We start from the raw sequence: 20,662 nt of genomic DNA, 5'->3' as shown, positions 1-20,662 counted from the left end.
CCGCTGTGCTGCGTGCACAGGCCCAGGTCAGACTTCAGGTGTAAGATTAGCAAGATAGGAGTTTACAGCATGGAGCCTGTAACTTTCTGCTCAGATTTCTTGGCAAAGATTTATACATTTTATACCATGGTTGTACTTAGAAGATATATAGAATTCTTGGCATATTAGATACATTAGATATTAATTCACATTCCAGAAATACACTTGTGTTAAAAAAAGAACTCATTACTTGGTTTCTTTAAATAGTCTGTTCCCCCTGGTACATCTTAAAGTGTGATTTATACACTGGAAAAGCAGGAACTGGGAAGTGTGAAATTGTGTGCTAGAGGGGAAAGGAGCCATTTGTCAGTGGACAGTCGTCCTTCCACCTGCCTCCCGGGAGCCTCCAGGGGGTGTCCCATCATGGGTGTCAGATTTGGTCTGGTGATGGCATGTGTCACAGTCATCATCCTCTACAGAGATGTTGTGTTTTAAAATTTTTAAGTAAATGCATGTTTTGCCCCAATTATAGATTTTATAAATACAAAACTAAGCCATATAGCTCTTCACATAGATTATATTTAACTGTAGTTTGTATAGCAGTCTAAAAGTTAAGAACAATTTACAGAAGAGGAGAAGGAAGACTTAAAATTGAAAGACATGATCTTTAATTTTTTTCCTGTAAAATACTGTCATTACTTAATATTAGAGGTAAGACCACCACATCCCAGTGGAACTTAAAGAATGTACTAAGAGCCTGATGTTGCCTCTTCAATGTCTCTCCATCTGTAAAAATGTTACCTGGGTCTTTCCTAAGTTCCCTTGTGCATCATAAATTTACATTGTTCATAGAGCCTATGAGCTGAAAAAAGAAAGATGAAAACACAGTCTCATATTTTCCCCCATCCTTAGATCCTGAAGTCCACCCTCAGAGCGAGGATTACTGGGGCCACGTGAATCCCATCGGCCCTCGAGCCTGCTACGACGAAGGCAAGCGTGTCGCAGAGACCATGTGCTATGCCTACATGAAGCAGGTATCTCACCAGGCTCTGGGCTTGGGGTTTAGACAGGCAGAGCCCTCACGTCAGATGTAAAGTGCCGCCGTGAAGGAATTAATGCCGTGGTTAATTTTGCATGGGGGTGGTGCTGGGCAAGCCCGGTTTCCCACTATTGTAAATTAATGGTATTATCTACAGCTTCCTCATCTATTTTAGAAATGATTTCCTGGAGATGAATTTGAAGGTTTGGGATACTGTGTGACTATGAACAGAATGCATCCTTATTGCCAAATTATCTACCAGCCCCTAAGTGCTGGTAGATAGTGCCTGTGTGCTCCTGAAACCTCCAGATCAGTAGATTTCTTTTCTTTTCTTTTCTTTTCTTTTCTTTTCTTTTCTTTTCTTTTCTTTTCTTTTCTTTTCTTTTCTTTCTTTTCTTATTTTTTTTTGCTTTTTCATCTATCAAGTATAAAAATGAATTCATTATTGTTTTAATTTGAGTCTCTTTAGAAATTGTTACTTACATTTATTTACTGTTATTTCATACTTTTTTCATTATTTGTGGATGGGCTGAAGTGTTTTACTACGAATATTTCTTTTCTTTTTGTTCTTCGGAAACAAGGGTCTCACTCTGTAAGTCAGACTGGAGTGCAGTGGCATCATAGCTCACTGTAACCTTGAATTCCTGGGCTCATGTGATCCTCCCACCTTAGTCTGCAGTGTAGCTGGGACTACAGGCACATGCCATCATGCCCAGCTCATTGTTTTTTGTTTTGGGGGGTTTTGTGATTTTTTGTAGAGACAGGGTCTTGCTATGTTGCCCAGGCTGGTCTCCACCTCTTGGCCTCAAGCAATCCTCTTGGCCTCAGCCTCTGAAAGTGCTGGGATTATAGGTGTGAGCCACCACTCCTGGCCCTAAGAACAGTTCATGTTACAGGCTTGGTCACTCATATGCTATAGCAGAAATGGCTTAAAGACCAAGAGACAAACCTGGCTCTGCCGCCATGTGACTTGGAGACATGACCTGTTTGTCACTCAGTTCTTATCTCCACGTGGGGTTCATCACACCTGCCCTGCCTGCCTCGGGGCTGTGCGGAGGGGGCCCCGAGGGCTCAGGCAAGGGCTTGGGACACTCCATCCATTTTCTCAGTGAGGCCTTGCGCTTGGGTCTGCACTCAGATCCTCATGAAAACACCCTTCTGCAAAGTAGGACATGCAGCTAAATAAACATGGACGTGGAATAATGTTGTTCTGGGACAGGCTGTGGACAGATTTAGTGTCTGTCCCCGGGCTCCAGCAGCAGACAAGCTCAGGACATTGTTGGCTGTGTGCTTTGTTGAGGGGGAGGGCAGTGTCTGGGTGCCCAGCATCCAGGGTGTCTTCCTGAGTGTCTGTCTGATGTCCCAGGAGGGCCAGCAGTCGGGCGCATGCCTATGGCCAGGTCCCCTGCTGACCTGTGTGGGTCAGACTTTGAGCACCTTCCGTCTGTGTGCTACTACAGATGGCAGCACAGCACAATATCAAGCAGGCTTGTGTTACCTCTTTGGGGAGGAGGAGCGGCTGTCAGGGGCTGTCTTTTTCATTATACGTTTAATGAAATACCAACGTTAAAGATCCATAAAATAACCTTGTGCTGTGGAGATGTTTAAACCTTTCTGCTTTGTTTCTCGGCCTGAAGCAGAGCTAATTGCTTTCTAAGCCACTTTGGCCTGTTGGCTTAATATCATCCACTTATTCTAAGAAATGTTAGTTTTAGTGGGAATGTGCTTTTATCATTTGGGGGCCCAGAATATCTTGACTGAAAAGTTTAAGGTGATCTCCCAAACAGAACAACCTCTGTGTACAGTGGTACTTAACATCAACTGACTAGAGTGTGAGAGGCGCATAATTGCATCTACTGTTCTCTGTTGCTTTCAGCCCTGTTGTCGTATTTTATACTTGGTGAACTTTTACAAAAAATAGGTAAAGCTGGTAGGCAAATAGGACGTTTTTATTGAACTTTCAGTTTTTATTGAATGATCGCTAGTTTAACTTAGTTGATAATTTTATGAGTGTACATATTACCTTATGTATATGCTTGTGATGATTGTAATACTTAGTAGTAATAGAGTCAGCATTTACTGAGCACTGACTGCATGTCAGGCACTGTTCTAGGCGCCTGGAATCTAGCTGGGGTCTGCATTTTCACACACATGCTAACATGGGATCTGTCCATGTCATCTATGCCCAAAGGGACTCAGGAAAGTACCATCTACATAACTCTAAAACATTAGCACTTAAATTTCTGCTCACATGAGTCTCAGGAGCTTAATGGCATGAATGGCGTTGTCCTGAAACCTATAAAATAATGTATCTGTTAGAAGCCGCTAGTGTGGCCAGTTGGTCCCCTGTGCCAAAGTCTGATAATCCCTGACAAGCACCCTCTTAAGAAGGTGTCCCTGCACAGCAAGGGTGGCCTGGTGAGGAGCTGCCTGTCACCCATGTGGTGTGATACCTCTTCTGTGGGGTCACCAGGTGTGTGCCTCCATGCAGGTGGCCCCCACAGACAATTGTGGAGTGGACACAGCACTCAGTCATGTGGCCAAGGTCAGCATGTATTCCTCACTGGGGCCCTGTGGGTTCTACATGTGGGAACAATGCCTGGTTATTTTCCGTCATGCAACAAGGCTTGAGAACCACCGTGTTGAGACAGGCTCAGCGCTGTCTGGGAAGGAGACAATGGAACTTGGGGTCCTGGCTGACAGGTAGCCCTGAGTAATCTGTAGCTTCATTGGGGCCCAGACCCTGCTTAGCACACCTACTGAGGGCTCAGGCTGTCCAGGGGAGTGTAGCTGTCTGTGTCATTCTGGAGACGACCCCAAGGCAGGCCTGCCATAGTGGCACGTCGGGGCACCCAGGTGCCTGTGATATAGCCGCGTTTTGTTCCCATTGTGTGATCATTAGGTCAGGGACTGACTGCATCCTTGGCCCTATGAGGCCTGGAGTCCTGTCTGGTTCTGGTGGCTTCAAGGAAGACTGTTGGAAGTTGTGGCTCCTAATGAGGAGGGGACAACGTGGCCCAGAACAATGGGTGTGCAAGGTCACTGAGGCCTGGCGTGAGTTCCAAGAGGCCTGTGAAGAAGGCACAGTGGGCACTTCTGACGCCCCACCCTCTGTTATCCGTGTCCTCACAGGGAGAGTGACCGATCTGAGCGATACCACCCCCACTGGGCTCTAAGACTGGTACCTGAGCACCGTCTCCCTTTTTGTCTGAATCGGTGCCGAGGAGAAAGGGAAACAGTGCCTTTCCACTCTGCCCGTGAGAGTAGACACCACGAAGTTGAGACTTGTTTGGGTTCCTGCTAAGGCAGGATATTTTGCCAGCTGTAGAAAAATGAGAAAACACAGATAAGCAAGAAGGAAGAAAAATTGTTACCCGTGTTCCCATCTAGAGACAAAGAAGGGGGGAAAAAGAAACCCACCATGTCAAGATTGTGATGGATGTAAACATGGAAGACGTTGAGATTCTTCAACTCGAGATTTCACATTAGCTGCCGGCACAGGCGGGCCACTTTGGGCCTGCCCTCTGAGTACGGCCTGGTCTGGGCAGCACTGGCCTCCTTGGGGCGCAGGCTCCAAAGTGGCTGTTGTTTTCTGGGACTGTGACGTGGCTGCTTCTCGTTTCTTTTCAAGTCGGCGGCCGTAACCCCAACAGGTCCTGTGCACCATGTCGGTCTGCAGGTGATGTATTATTTGAGGACGCCCTGCGTGCCTGTAGCAGGTGTCGTGAAGGAGCAGGAACCAGAGCCGGAGGGCCTGCTGTGTGCTCGCCTGTGTTAGGGCTCGGTCTCTTTAACCTCACGCCCATCCCCACGCCCCCGGAGGTGGGTGTGGTCAGTCCCGTCACAGGTGGGAGAGGTGAGGCAGGCTCCCAAGTGGGTTCTAGCACCTGGGCCTGAACCCATGGCTGGCTACCTGTGGGGCCTGCTCCTCCCCTCTCCGCTGTCCTGGCGGGCGGTGCAGGGACGGAAGCGTGGGTGAGTGACAGAAGACTGTATGGCGGCAAGTCCAAGGCCAGGAAGACTCCTTTGCAGCTTGCAGCGTCGTGGCACGTGCCCAGGACGAGCGGTCCCCACAGGGTTGCTCTAGCAGCACCCGTTGCTCCTCGTCAGGGAGATTCATCGACAGGGAGCTGCACTGTGATATTCTCAGTTTGTGGTTGTAAACATGCTGCCTTTGAGATAGGTATAAGTTTTAGGAGAAAAGTTAAAACTTTAGGTGTTAGGATTTATGCTATCTGGAGACAAATGAAAAAAAAAAAAATGAAAAAAAAGACCAGAAATAAGGATGAACCAGGTAGAGTAGTGTGCCTTTGGTGTATTTTTAATTCATTATTGTAATGACTTACATTTTTACTTTTTATACAAAAAATGGCACATCTCAAGTATAAATTGTCATTTTATGTCAAGACCTGATAGGGTATGTGGATGTCTTGCTATGAATAAACAATATATAAGGATTGAAAATATGAACATGATAGAGGTATGAATAAATGATAAAAAATGTTCCCTTTTCCCAAGGATTCTCTCTCGAGTTTCTTTTAACGAACGAAATATCCTTATGCTTTCAAAATAGAATTTGATTTTCCAGAAGAAACCCACTATACACCCCTCACAGAAAGAGAAACTCCTTGAATGTTTTTCCAGGGGATGGAATGAGATGAAAGTTGGGATCAAAAGGCAAAAACCCTCTTTCAGGAGTAGTTTGAACTTGCCAGAAAGGAATTAAATTACCACTTTTATGTGCATTGGGCGCAGTGGTTTTATAAATGTGGGGGCCTTGCCCGGCCGGCGGTGATCAGTGCTTAGTGTGCATTTGAGTTCATCGTCCCCTCGTGAGTGTGACTCCGAGGTCCGTGGCCCACCCACTGGGCCGGCTCTGAGAACAGGCCACCATTCATAAAACCATACAGTGGCAGAGCAGACAGAAAGGAAACTCAGAAATCATCTAGTCCAATGGCCTTGAGGGTGTGGTTCTGTTTCGTTTCTTGTCTTTAGTACTTTTTATAAAAAACCAAAGAGTTGGTATGAGTTTTATATTTGAGTTGGAAAAACAAAAAATCAAGCAGCCAAAACAAGCCCAGTGTTGGATGAGTAACATTCACGCCGCGGGGGTCCTGCCCTGTGCTCCCAGGCCCGCCCCAAAACAGCTTTGTTTCCTGGTCCTGTGACTTGATCGCTGGATGCCCCCTGGCTACATCCCTCCTGCCCCAGCTAGACCTTCATAGAGTAACACTTGCCCTCTCCGGGCCTGGCAGGGAGCGTTGGCACGGCCTGCTGCAGGGCAGGCGTCAGGAAGGTGGGCCCTGTTGTTCATGCGGAGGCAGAGCTGTTGAGGAAGACTGTTCAGGAAGGCACATGCGGACACACACCCAGACCCTCACCTCATGTGGCCGCCTCCCTCTGCCCGCCCCCAGAGTGACTTTGAACTTTTCGGCACCTTTGGGAATCTTGCTTTAGCAGAGTGGGCTCTGCATTCTGTAGTGGCTTTGGCCGTATCCCTGACCCTGTTGCTTTAGGAATGTGTGTACTTATCTTGGGGCATGAGGAAGACAAAGGAAGCATCAGAATGGCGCTGCTATACCCGGGAGCACTTTCTGTTATTTCTCCATCCTATTTACTGCAGGTAAATATGCCCTGGGCACCTACTTCAGTTGGCACAGCAGTGGGGTGAAGTTCTCTTCTGGTCAGCACATGCTCCCAGTATGCAGTACTCTATTGCACCCTCTAGTACCTTCCATCAGTGAACGGTTACGCTGCAGTGTTCGGTGGCTTGAAACAGTACAGCAAGTCCTCACCTAACTCGGTCAATAGGTTCTTGCCAACTGTGACTTTAAGCAAAAGAACATATAACAAAACCAATTTTACCATCAGCTTATTGATAGAAACAAGAGTTAGGTTCACAAAAACATCACCAAACTTCTAAATAAAGAGCAAACCACTTATCATATTGAACATTGAAGTGAATGTGCACTGTACGTGCATTTATGAAAGATTAATAAAACAAGCAAGAGAATTGTTTGCCTGCTGCTTATTCCAGTTCAGGGTTGCAGGTGGCGGGGCCTGTCCCGGCAGCTCAGGGCACAAGGCAGGGACCAGCCCTGGACAGGAGTCATCCCATCACAGGGTGCACTCATGCACTCACCCACACTCACTCGGACTGGGGCCGTGTAGACACGCCAGTTCACCTCACGTGCACATCTTTGGGATGTGGAGAAGACCCATGCAGACATGGGGAACGGTCCTGGCCAGGAGCAATTTTTTTCCCTCATCAATGTAACAACGAAATGGTGTTGAACAAAACATTATTTGAGGATCTCCTGTACTCTATAAAAAATAATTGCATTTTAAAAGGAATTTGGAAGGAGAACCCATTTAATCCCTGCTGGCAACACTGCTGTCCCTCCAAGGTATTTGGAGGAATTCTTGTCCCTTCACTCTGCCTCCTGAGTTATCTCTTACCCATCAGTCTGTTCCCACCATTAATCAGCTTCATGTCTCAGGACTTTTATACCCAACCCCTCAACCCTCAGCTGCTACGAATGAGCGACTGATGCCAGCTCACCCTGTGGGGCTGTATGCCATCAAGTCACCTTTCCCAAAGGCCTCCTGGAACCTCAGTCTGTCTCTTGCAGTCACAGCGGCCTGGAGGCAGTGTTTGTGAAATATTCCACCAGTGGTCGCTGTTACTTCACAATAAGTTAGTGTGATCAGGGAACCAGGACGAAGGTCAAAGTGACTGGGTTCAGAACCATCACCTGGAGATAGGTAATGACGACAGTGTTCAAAGCAGTTTCACATGCTGCTTTTAATGGCTGTGACCTAGACAGAATGGATATTGTGCCCATCTCTAAGATTATAATCTCAGTCTTAGAAACTGAAGTGGCTTCCCCAGGAAAGTGTGGCTAGTGAGTGCCAGGTTGAGATGAAGGCCATCCAGGTGCCCTAGCCCTGCCCCCACGCCCAGGGCTAACTCGTGTGCTGTTTGTGTGTACTCAGGTGTGCTTTTCCCACATGTGGCCCTAAGTATCCGTCCTCTTTGAATTTTCTGTTGGTTTTGTGCTGCTGTAACTCAAACTTGCAGGAGTTGTCCTTGTCCTCTTGCTTGGAGTCCTGCATGACTCACGGTTCCACCACAAGGGACAAAACCACAGAGCACAGAGTGAAGCCCAGCCATGACTAGGAATGAGCGGGCAGTTGGTTTTCTGAATGGTGGCCTTGTGTGTGCAGAGACCCTGCGTCTCGCTGTGGTGGGAACTCAGATGCACCAGCGTGGTGGTCGGCTGGGCTCGGCCACTCACAGGTGGGGCGTTGCCTGGGAGTCAGGAGTTCACGATGTGTTTGCTTCTTGGGCCTTCAGAGGTGGGCTCTCCCCTAAATGAGACTTCATGGTCTGGCTCACACTTCCTAGGTTTTCAGCCTGGCTCTTTCCTTCCTGGGAAGGCAGCTGTGGGTCGGACACGGGACCTCTGCTCTGGTCTGACATGCTGATAATTAGACCTTCCTCCAAGCTAAGCACACGGGCCCCACCAAGCCGCCACCATAAACAGCTGTGTCAGCACCCACCAACTGTCCCACCTCAAGGATCAGAAGGGATGAGTGCCAGGCGACCAACAGACTGCCTGTTGAACAGGGGTTGCCTTTGTGTAAAGGCAAAGGGTTTCCTGGCGCTACCTAGAAAGATCTGGATTGGTGCACACTCTCCAGAAGATACTGTTTGAGAGGAGAGCAGGTCATGGGTTTATGAGCCCAAGGGTTGATGTTTATTTCATTTAAAGAATTTAGGCTTAGCTAGTCTAGTTGGTGTAAACCAGCCTTGATCGCTTGAGTTTTTGTAAAGGTGTCTTTGCACTTGGGGCTGCTGCACCTGTGCGGAGGGTCGTCCTGGCTGCCTAGCCATTACAGAGCCATGTGGAAAAATCAGAACAAGCCTCCTGCTCACATGTCAGCCAGTTAATGTCTGTAGAGCCCAGCTCCTAATGAGGCCATGTTCTGGAATGTTGTTTTGAGGAGGGGGAAGGTTAAGAGATGAAAGCATTTGATTTGTTCCAAACTTGCATAACCGATTGAGCTTTTCCCCTGCCAGGCACGTTGGTTTGATTATTGTAAATTTGCTGAGGTTTTTCCAGTCCCTTCCTAGAATAAAGCAATTTCATTCACTTCCGATTCTTCCCTCATCTTATCAATTAGATGCAACTGGATATTTCTGAGTTATTTTCTATTGAGAACAACATCTCTACCTCCCCAGCTCCTCACACCCGGCCCGCAGCCCTTTTTAATAGACTCTAGTTAGTTCAGTAGAGAAAAGGGTTGATTTATTCCTGGACTTAGAATCATAGTTCATGTTTTTGTCCCAGAATCTGAATAGCTCATGTGAGCGCATTATAGTGTATTGCTGGGGGGAGTTGGCACAAACAAAGCACTCTGGCTTCTAAGAGTTAACTGTATGCTAGATCCACACTTTCCCACCTATCTCACATCATAGCACACACACAGCTCATCCCCTTTAACTTGCTGCACAGGTGCAGAGAGTCTGTGCTAAGCCTCAGGGCTAGCTCAGGGTCCATTAGTTTCCCAGCCTGTGCCAGGTATAGATGGTAGAATTAGAGAAGAACTGTTTCAGCTAGTGGTGATATAATGACAACAAATACTTACTGTGCTGGGCCTGTGCTGCAGTCAGGTAACACCGGGCTCAGGTGAGTGCTGCCCCTGTCCCCGGTGCACCGTGGCCAGGAGTCAGTGGTTCAGAGCCAGGGGAACCCACAGGGGAGCTGGAGCCCAGGTCCTCACGCCCCAGGCTCCCGATCCTCAGACGCCCAGAAAATGCACGTTGGTAGCGTGATGGAGCAGACATTAGAGGCACACGCTGTGAAAGCCCACTAACTCAGAATTTGTGATAGAAACATTTAACTTTTTCATCCATGGCAAAGGAGTCTGTGAAGTTAATAATTAACCAAGATCATTCAGAGAAGGCTTTTGCAGTTTAAAAAAATATACTTTGCTGATTGCATGTTTGAAAATATACTTTTCCAGATTACAAAAGTAATATGTATTTATTATAGTAAAAATAGAAACAGTAAAAAAAACGTAGAAAACATGTAAAAAAATAGAAAAAATAGAAACAGTAAAAAACATGAAGAAAATGAACACGGAGATGGAAATGAACAGTAGAAATGACCATTTTAAACAATGTCAAGTATGTATCCTTCCAGGCCATTGCCTGATAACCTATATTGGATGCTAAGTTGTGTTTAGTTTATCACTAAAACAGATTAACTTTTCAGCAGAGCAGATTGGGAGTGTAGGCACAAGGTAGCTCTTTAAGAACGTTTACATTATATGTCTCCTTTTCCCCAAGATAAAGAGTTTTCTTGTTTTTCTCCTTAGCTATCAAATATTATTGACATTTATATCCCTATTGAGTGATAAAGTCTCACAATGTATTACGTGAAAAAGATTACAAAAGAGTATTCATAATATGATCCCATATGGCAAAATATATACTTACTGGGGAAAAAATGTATATGAACCCATAAAGCCCTTTGCTCTGTCTTACTGTCCAGCAGGTTTTCTTCCAGAATGTGAATGCTAGTGGCTTTTTGGTGGTGAGATCTGGGACAGCTTTGACTTCCTTTGGTATAACTCTGTGCAGTCTCCAAATTGCCCTATAATGAGCACACTGTAGAGTCAGAACAATAAAGTCATGTTCATTTTGGAATGAAAAGCAGAATGTTGTCTGACAGGCTTTCCGTGCAGGGCACGGGGAAACGTGGCGTTACACCTGGCCTGCTCGGGGGCCGTGAGCCTGACTTCCTCTTCTCTGTTCCAGGAAGGCGTGGAAGTGCGGGTGGCCAGGATCTTCAACACCTTCGGGCCGCGCATGCACATGAATGACGGGCGGGTGGTCAGCAACTTCATCCTGCAGGCGCTGCAGGGGGAGCCGCTCACGGTAGGTGTGGGCCTCAGGGCGGGGGCGGCCCAGGGGCTGGCGTGCAGCCCACATCCGGGTGAGGGCCGAGTGCATCTTGATTCAGGGAGTAACATTTCTGGAGTTGACCTTTAGTGTTTAGGTACATCTATGCTGCCCTGCGTGAAGGGGGGTACGGGAGGTGCGTGGACAGAACCGAGGTGAGGAATGGCTGTTCCAGGTCACTCGAGTCACCTTGTTCTTCTGAGCCCACTGGCATCTGAGTTCCACGGCTTCGGGTCTTGTCCATACTGCCTCCAGGTCCGTCTGCCTGCCCCACAGGCCTGTGAACACCTTCCCTGACACTTTTTGGCCTGCTGGCTGTAGCCACAGGTGTGCCTGTACTCAGTGTCCCTCTGGTGGCTGAGAAGCACCAACAGGATGGGTTGGCGAGATGAGCCGTGTCCCCTGGATGTCTCTGCTGATGCTGACCACTGGGTACCCTCAGACACCATCTGTGGCGTCAGGGTGGGCTGCTCGTTCCATGCCCGTCCCCACGGCCCCTCCTACCTCCCTGGGAGGAGCAACCCAGGCCTGTGCAGCAAGGGCTTCTGTCGGGTGTCTTCAGTTTTCCCACATCCTCGATGCCCTCCTCCTCTCTCTTCCTGCGTCTTTCCTCTGGCCTTTCCCATTCCTCTTCCTGGGCGCCTGCCTCCTCTTCTTGACTCTTCTAATCTGTAGCCCCCAGAGCTTTTTTCAGGTGGGTGTTTGGAATCCAGAGCTGATAAGCATCTTGTCACTCTGGAAATTCTGCAGAATGGTTTGCTTATCAGTTGAGTATATTCCAGGGGGAAAGATATAGCCATATGTATATACAGAACATAGGAATCTGTCCACTGATGTGATCGAGTTGGCCTACTGCTCTCTGCTCTGTGACCTTTACATCTTTAACTCATTCTATGCCACGGCATATCTGTGGAGTGCAGGTGACATCATTCCCCTGGTTTTTTCAGGTGAGGAGACTGAAGCACAAAGGTTAGATAAAATGCCGAGGCTCCCCCCTCTGTGGTGCGCACCCCCGTGCGTGTTAGTTAGCTGCCCCACTGCTGGTGCAGAGCAAACGCTCAGCCCGTTGCAGGGTGGGGGTCTCCAGGCCAGGCGCACCATGCAGCGAGTTTTGTTGAATACACTCTAAGGAGAGGTGAGTCCATGGAGAACTCAGACCCTCTCAAGGAGAGCATGCTCCACAGTCCTCTTGCTGCCCGGCCTCCCTCAGCCCCACCCCCAGACTGAGTCCCCTCACCCCTTGCTCTCACCTGTCCTGGAGCACTTTGCTTTTCTTGTGGGCGTTCTCCCAGTCATTCGTCATTTTGTTAGGGAAGCCTCCTTGACTCTTCTGCATATCATGGCACCACGTTGGTTACCAGTAACCACATTATTATTTTTGTTGCACTGGTCACCAGCTAAAATACTAACTCTGCAGCCCCTGAATCCCTGCTCATGCAGTGTGTAAGCTCTTTGAAACCAGGAAAAGCTTTGAAATCATCCACAGCTGTGTCCCCAGCTCCCAGAAGCATGCGTGCCAGGCACCCAGGTGGCATGAGATAAATGTTGGTTGTGAACTAATGGGTTTCTAGTGGCTTCTTTCCTTTGTGGTGAGTGAAAGGGCAAATCTTACTATCATTCTGTGTTCTTCTCCTCATATTTGGGGTTCTGAGGGGCGTCTGCCTTGGCACCCCTCAGTGTACCTGCTTGCTGAGAATTCCACATCTTAAGAGCAGTCCTGGTGCCTTTTTAGCCTCCGTACTGGAAGACTCTTCCTCCCACCATGAGATCAGAGCTGCTTTGTTTGCAGAGTAAACTGTTAAAAAGCCTTCCAAGAAACAACTTAATTTATCACCTCCTGGGCCGCAGCCAGGGCCCCAGTGTTAGGTAGGAGAGAAGTCCCCGGCCAGCCCCAAGAATGCGTGTATTGTTGGCAGACGGTAATAGCTCATGTGTTGTCTTCACATTGGGCAAGTCTGTGCCAGAGACAGAAGGGGAAAGATCTCTGGTGCCGTCCATGACTGCAGTTCATCCGGACCATGCCAGGCTTTAGTCTATTCTAGACGCCTTCTGGTGGCAGGAGACCAGAGTCCCAAGGGAGGCCTTTCAGGATGTGTTTAGTTTCCTTTTGTCGCACAGAATTCTGCTTCCCAGCAGGAATGTGGTGAAGTCGCTAACTTTTCATCCTTGTTTGTCCAGTTGAGATAACATCTCTTGCTCCTGTCAGATGGGTGTATGGAGAGGTCTGGAGGAGAGGCTGGCATGACCGCCTCAGCCCAGCCCGTCTTTGAGAACACTTGGTTTATTAAGGAAGGCAAATACAAAGGTGTGTCCTTCGTGTTCCTTTTCTGCTTCATTTCCAACAGGTCACTTCTAAGACAAAGGACCTTCTGGGGCAGGTAGTTGGGACCTCGTGGTGTCTTGCCCTCCCTTTCCAAGCTGGGTTTGTGCAGTCACTCACCTCCTCGCTGCTTTTTGGAGCAGTCCTTTGGTATCTCATCCCTCAGCAAAGATCACTCTTTGGGCATGTCTTAGCATCTTATTCGATGCCTATTAGGAGAACTCGGGGAATATATTGCTAGGTTAAGTACATTGTACATCCCAGTTGTACTTTAAATTGAATCATGTAGAAGTTCAGAAAATATTGAGTCCCAGTTTAGAAGGTTTAGAAAACATCTGAATATGGTTCAGGTGGAGCTGGCTTACCAAGTTGGTTTCTGAAGAGGCTTTGGCTCACAACTCAGTTAAAGCAATCACAATCATAGGGGGGTTTAGTTCTGCTTTGCCATCTCACTGTGATTTATTACACTTTACAGATGAGAAAACAACTTCATTGAGATGACAGCTCAGAAGGAGCAGAATTGGGCTTTTTGAATCCAGTTCTGTGTTATTTTAAAAGCCTTGTTTTTCCAAAGGATAATTTTGGAGAAACCGTACTTCTAAGACCAATTCAAAGCTGGTGTGATGTTTTACCCTTTTTACTGATACTGTGGTGTCTTAAGTGATCCTAAGATTGGGCCTTCTTGGAGCGAAGCCATTGGATCTGTTAAAGAAACCAGTATTCAGTGGCACTTGTTGCAGTACCGTGTGAGGAAGACTTCATTCAGAACCATGACTCCAGGAATAGGGACCACTGTGGTGAGGATTTACAGTGGAGAGAGGCTGGGCTCAGCTCTGAGTGCAGCCTGGGCAAGTGAGAATTTAGCCAAGGAGCAGAGTGGATGGAACAGGACTAAGAGGAAACACCAGGGTGGGGGGATCTGACCAAACCCATCTAGCAGGGTCCTCTCTGACCAGGCCAATTGGTCAGACCTCTCACTGGGGGGTGAGGAACCTGATAGGTGTCAAGTGGGGTTTCTTGCTAAAACTAGGTTTTATGAGGAAGTGCACAAGGTGGGCCCAGGAGAAGATTTAGGAGCCCGACTAAAATTTGGGCAAGCAACAAATCTTTGTCACACCACAGGCACATAAGGCATGGGTGGGGACAGTGCCGGGCACACCCCACTGCCCTCCACCCTCCGGCCCTCTCCCTGGTGTCCAGCTGCATGGTTGCTGTGCCGCTTTGACCTGCACACAGCCCTGAGCTCCCAGGCCTTGACAGCACCTGGACTCTTTCAGGAATCTCCTCACATCCCTCCCATTCTGTGAAATGAAGCCTGAGGGACGAGTCCCACACTGTCCTGTGTAAGAACAGGAGGCAGTGGGGCTCCGCATTGCTCACTGTCAGCACCTGCCTTATTCTTGGCCTCGCCTTTGCTGAGCACCTGCTCTGTGCCTGGCCTGTAAGTGAGATAGGCCTCTGCCCTTGTGGCTGTCCCCTGGAGCAAGGGACGGGCCTCAGACATACCGTGAGGGGGTGTACATGGGCACTACAGGTGTGTTCTAGAGCTCAGGGAGTGAAGGTTTTTTTGGAGGGAAGATCATTGCATAGCATCGTCTCTCTTGCACACAACCCCTTTTATGTTTTCACATTTGGAACACACAGAGTGAATATTACGTGAATTATAAATCCTCATATTCAGAATACTGTGTTAGTGATATAGGGAGGCTGATTTAGACGTTATTATAGATGGTGGATAGGATATGCTGTGGAAACTAGAATCCAGTAGGAACCCTCCGCCCAGGAGGGCAGGGCTCCACCGCTCACTCTTCATCTCAGCCAGCGAGCACACTGGAGCTTACCGTCAAGGCCTGTCAGCAAGGCCTGGGGGTTGTATTGTCCCCTGTGTCCAGGGCTAGCCTTCCGCTTCAATCCCACCATCCTCAGTAGGTGGCATAATCTGTAGCGTTCCCCAGATTACCATTCAGCCCATGCTTGTGCAGTGCTGGCATCGTGCCAGACACCGTGCCCAGCTCTGGGAGGGTGTAGGGAAGCAGGACGCGGAGTCCCGTCCAGGAAGCTCACAGTCGGGGGCAGTTGGCATGAGGAGTAGACACAGGCCAGGGCAGTTCGTTCTCTCCATGAGGGATGAGTCAGAGGAAGCTTTCCAAGAAGGTATTGTCAGAGCTAGTCCCTAAAAGATGAGTGACTGCCATCAGGAGGAAAGTAGACAGAGGATTGTAGCTGGCAGAGAAAAGAATGCAAGCCAAGGCGTGGGGTGTGGGAACAACAGCTCAGTGGACACAAAGGGGGCATGTGGCCCTCCCTCCCTCCCGCCACCTCTGTGTCACTTGCAGTCTCCTGAGGGGGGAGGGGCTATTGACCCTGGCCTTGGCCACACATGGAGCTTGTTGTAAAGTACCAGGAGACACCTGCTACGTCCTAGAGAGTCTGTGGATGAGTGTGGACCCGAGCGCCCAGCTGTTCTGGTGGGAAGCCTGAGAGCTCTGGTTAAATGTACACTTCACTCTGTGTCTGGGCCTGTCTTCACTCTGTGTCAGACCCCAGAACCTGACATGATGCCTGACAGGTCGTAAGACTCCAACAGAAGCAGATGCCTTCAGTTACTGTATTTTGAGGGAAAACTTTATACATGTGTACACCCACATATTAAGTATCTCTGCCACCATCTCACTGTTGGGGCATGATTTTGAAGTAGGGGTATTGAAATATGGCTCAAGATGCTTTGAGTCCACTGTCACTGCCCCTCCAGGGATGAATGTTCTGTGGTCAGTCTGTGTCCCCTGGAATTCCACGGAAAGCTGCCCAGTGCTGGGGAGGTTTTCTCAGGAGGCCTAACTGTCGGTTTCCTCGCGCAGGTGTATGGATCCGGGTCTCAGACGAGGGCGTTCCAGTATGTCAGGTAAGACTGTCCTGCCCGGCCGCAGGAACTCGGCCTTAGCCGCGCTTGGGGGCGGGGGAGTGCCAGCCTAGCAAACACTCGAGTGTCTGCTGTATCTGTTAGTCATTTTCGCAACGCTAACAGTGTGTTGATTAAAAGCGAATTTTAGTCTTGCCATGGGGAAAACTCTTGCTGCTCTGTTAAAAGTTAGTTTATGTCCCTCTCCGGGACTCTCCTGACTCCTGAGCTGGTCTTTGACTGCCACCTAGCGTTTTTCGAGTGAAGTTGCCCAGTTCTGAGGGTGACTTGTGTGATTCCAGTTCAGGCCGGGTTAAGAGAATGGCTTTATGCGTCCAGCAAACATGCAAAGACCCGTCTTAAACATGGCTTTGTGGGGTGGTTGAGATAGTTCTTATGATGGGTACGAGATAAGATAGTGTCCTAATGTTGAATTTCGTGCTGATACCCAGTGCAGGTAAAAATGTATTCTTTAGAAATTGTGAATTGTTTCACTTGATGATTTTTATTGTTTTCTTGGTAATCCTTATAATCTAGCGTTTCACTGGTCAATTCAGTTGGATTCTGAGAGAAGAGTTAGGATACAGGAAGTTACATACACCAACGTGCCTTCCGCCATTACGTGGCTGGAGTCAGTTCTGTAAAAGTTTCTGGTGTCCTGAATCATAGTAAAACTCAGTTCTGTAGTTTGGACCCACACGTCTCCATTCTTAAGGGCAGATGCCCGGCACACCTGCCGATTGGGAAATGCTGTTCTGGTGTCTTGGGACCATCCCAGAGCTCTGTAGGGGTGAGGTGGGGTGGTGGCTTAAGGGGATGCAATCTGGGCAGCCCCCCAGCCCCACCTCAGCCAGGGCACCTACAGAGACCTTTGTCTGGTAAGGTGAGGGTCCCAGTAGGAGTCTTTCTGAGGAATGGAACTGCTAGTAAAACTTAAAAAAAAAAAAAAAAAATTAAAAGCAACCACTATAGATGTTTGCTGAAAATGTTTGTGAATTCTGACATTTGGTCCAGGTGAATAAGCGTATCGGTCAGGCAAGGCAAAAGCCCAGCAGTGTAATGTAACTGGCCCACGTTGCTGCCCCAGTCGGCAAACTTGCCCTAAGAAGTGATTGAACTGGGAAATGACAGCTGCCCTCCATCAGAACTGCTATCATTTCAAAGTGTTTGACGTAGGCACCACGTGCTTGGAGAAACTTCCATGGCACATTTCTGTGTGGGGACGGAATAGTCAGATTTGGGTGTGTTGAGTGCCATCTTTTCATACGAATACGGTTCCATCCCACCCTCCCTCACCTGCCCCCAGGTGTGAGCTTCCCCGAGGGAACCTGCCTTGTGCTCAGTGGCATGGGCTTGCCTTAAACTACCTCAACAGGGCGGGGAGGGTGGGAAAGTGGGGAGGTGGTCCTTCAAGCTTCTCCAGCCGCCACACCACGTGGAATATTCATGAGACCTTGCACTAAGAGGGAAGCCAGTTAGAACCCATTCTTCTTACTGTTCTCATTAATTCAGAGACATCACATATAAAATTCATTTAAAATTGCCTCAGATACTTTTATTTTTGCTAGAGATTAAAATGCTCTGAGCATTCAGTAATGCCCATGCCATATGCTGTCCCAGCTCAGGACAGTCAGAATGCACCCATGGTGCCAGGCCGGCTCTGCTGCTCACAGCTCACACACCTGGCTGTCGTCACGTGCACCATCTTCTCCTGTGCCAACCGCCCACTTAAAATGAAGCTCCAGCAGTTTCCCTAGACACGTATCTGTTAACCCTCTTAGGAAACCCTCTCTTTGTAATGCCGTGGCGATGTCTGCTCCCCACTCTGGGGAGACGAGGAGGTTTCAGAGGCTCTGCCACGCCTGGGGCAAGGGTTTTCCCACTTAAAAACTTTCTAGTTACTTAAGACCCAGCTTAGTTCATTCCCTGACCAAAGTCTTGTTATTTTTAACAAGCTATTTTTCAGGAACCGAGAATTTTACTAATGCACAGTATCTGAATCCATAGTTACTACACTAAATTCACTGATCTTAAAATCCGCGGTTGCCTCGAGACAGCGTTGCAGGGATTCCAAGGTGTCGGTGGTCATCTGCATTGACATTTTGGCATGACTGTGTTGGATATTTTCATGGTTGGGTTGTGTCGTCATTCACATGACAAAGGCATGCTATATATATTTTTTAAAAAGTCACTTTGTCAAAATGACACTTTTAAAGAGCTTCAGGTTAAATGAGTGTGGTCTATGCCATTTTGACCTTAAAAGTTGCCAGTTTATTATGTAAAACAGGTGTGGCCCTCCCCCTTCGCTCTCCCGATGAGGGTGACTGCCTAACAGTCAGCTGTCTTCCAACTCAATGTGGACCCCACCCCCTAGTTTCAATATTAAAACCTATTGTGGATGCTATAGAATGGCAGCTTTTAATGTCTTTTTATAAATATTCACAGATGTATGTCGTGAGAGAACGCATTGTGATATAACGATGACTGCCATAGTGATGAAGTGACTTTTTTGCCAGTTTCTGTAAAAGAGAAATCATCCGAGGTCAGCAGCGATTTGCATTTGTGCTTGATCTGTGAGCATAGAACACTTTAAACAGGTTCATAAAAAATACCCACCCATTTGTTGTAAGTGAAGAAGCAGAAGTAACTTGTTTACTAAATACCCTACCCCAAATTTCTTTTTCTCAATTAAAAGGAAGGCAAAAGCTATCTGGGGTTTTCTTTCGTAAGTTTATCGTCACCCACAGCGACCTGCTCCTCACTGGTAATGACAGAGGAGGAGGAACAGAACTTGAAAAGTGTTCTAAGAAATACGGCTGATGGAAATGGGCTTAGAGAAAGTACTTGTGCTTAGCAGTGAGGTGTCATTTTTACGAAGTAACTTTTTCTTAACAGAGTCACACTTTAAAGCTTCTGAAAATAAGAACCAAACCTTGGTAAGCGAAAAATCTGCTTACTTATCTTCACCTTCATGGCCCAGTCACGATCCATTCGAAACATCCAAATATCCCTGACCGCTTCATCCGAGATGTCGTGTGGTGGGGGTTGGCGACTTGAGGTTGGGGGAGTCGGGAGTGACGTTGCAGTTGATTTCAACCCTCAGTATCGTCTGGTTTTCTCTGTGATTTGCCAGTATGAGGATCACATACTGGAGTCCGTTCATTTCCGTGGATCTTGTTTTAAAATACAATCATGTGCTTTCGTACGGGCCAGCTAGCTGGGTTCACATTACACATGGACTTTCATCAGAAACTTCTGTAAATACCATCTTTTTTTTGAGGGGGTGCCTATTTTAATGTATGTTTAGTTTTTAATTGTTAAAGCAGTTCAAAAATGCACCAACATGGCAAACTCAACCCCATCGCTCAGCTTCCATCCTGTTTGACTGTCTACAGTACCTACCCACCAAAAGCAAATCCCAGACATCATATTTATCATTTCATCCATAAGTACTTTAGCATTATAAACACCATGTCAGCTTGCAGGATTTTATTTTGACATTCAGTTTTCCATTTGGGTTTTTGTTTTCTTTTGGGAGGTGGTGAATTTTCTCCTGGGTGGGCTCGTACGTGGTGCTCAGCGCCAGCATGTTGCAGCAGGTGGAGCCTGACGCGCCCCCACTTCTTTTCCAGCGATCTGGTGAATGGCCTCGTGGCTCTCATGAACAGCAACGTCAGCAGCCCGGTCAACCTGGTGAGTACTCTCTCTGCACCCTCCCAGGACAGCTCAGAGTTTCTTCTTGTGGTGAAACCACAGACAGCACCAGGCTTTGCTTGGTTTGCCATTGGCACGAGTGTTTGTTGCTTGCTAAATACTAGAGGAAAAAAAAAACAAGACAAAGTTAAGAGTGTGCAAAGAAGTGAGACGTCTGCAAGGCACAGATGAGCAATGTGATAAGCTCTAGATGGCTCTTACTGTTTTCTAAAGGGCCCAGGTCTGCAAGCGTGGGAAGCCTGTTGGTGGTAATAGATGGACACTTGTGTGCAGCCCTTTCTCCGTTTAATGGGTGGGTCCTCTTTGTAAGACCTGAGTTTTTAGAAGATGGATGTTGTCCAAAGAGGAAGTTTTCCAGATATGGATCACATCTGTAATTCAGCCCGACAGACCAGCTCCTTGGCTTTATGCTGCAGCCCTAGAGTCTCCCCGTTGGAGGGATTGAGAGGTAGCTCTGCCCAGTCTCTCCTCCAGCCATGAGCACCCTGCACTGGTGAACTCGCTTCTGCTCAGAGCAGTTCACTGTCTCTGACCTGTGTCGGTCAGAGGAAAGTTCTTATATTGGGACCAAAATCTTCCTCTCTGCACACCCACCCACTGACCTCACTTCTCCACCTGGGGCCATTCAGAGCTAGCTGGATGAGCTGTGATGTGACAGCTCTCCTGGGATTTGCAAGGTATGGTCCTATGCCCCAACTCTTTTCACCAGCTGCATCAGCCAGGGTCATGCTGGGTCCTCTT

General features: G+C 48.0%; 1 protein-coding gene across 2 annotated transcripts in view; it reads left to right on the top strand.

Moving 5' to 3' along the window:
- The window catches only part of UXS1 (UDP-glucuronate decarboxylase 1), an 84,821-nt gene that overhangs the window by 57,684 nt on the left and 6,475 nt on the right, over positions 1-20,662 (top strand). For both annotated transcript variants that reach the window (XM_012737643.3, XM_012737642.2), the window contains exons 9-12: positions 892-1,013; positions 10,845-10,964; positions 16,167-16,210; positions 19,840-19,900. In XM_012737643.3, the coding sequence (XP_012593097.2) occupies positions 892-1,013; positions 10,845-10,964; positions 16,167-16,210; positions 19,840-19,900 (347 nt within the window). The remainder of the gene's footprint in view (positions 1-891; positions 1,014-10,844; positions 10,965-16,166; positions 16,211-19,839; positions 19,901-20,662) is intronic.

Source organism: Microcebus murinus, chromosome 3 (assembly GCF_040939455.1).
Source record: "Microcebus murinus isolate Inina chromosome 3, M.murinus_Inina_mat1.0, whole genome shotgun sequence".
In the NCBI taxonomy this organism is placed as follows: Eukaryota; Metazoa; Chordata; class Mammalia; order Primates; family Cheirogaleidae; genus Microcebus; species Microcebus murinus.
This window is presented reverse-complemented; position numbering and strand designations above follow the sequence as displayed.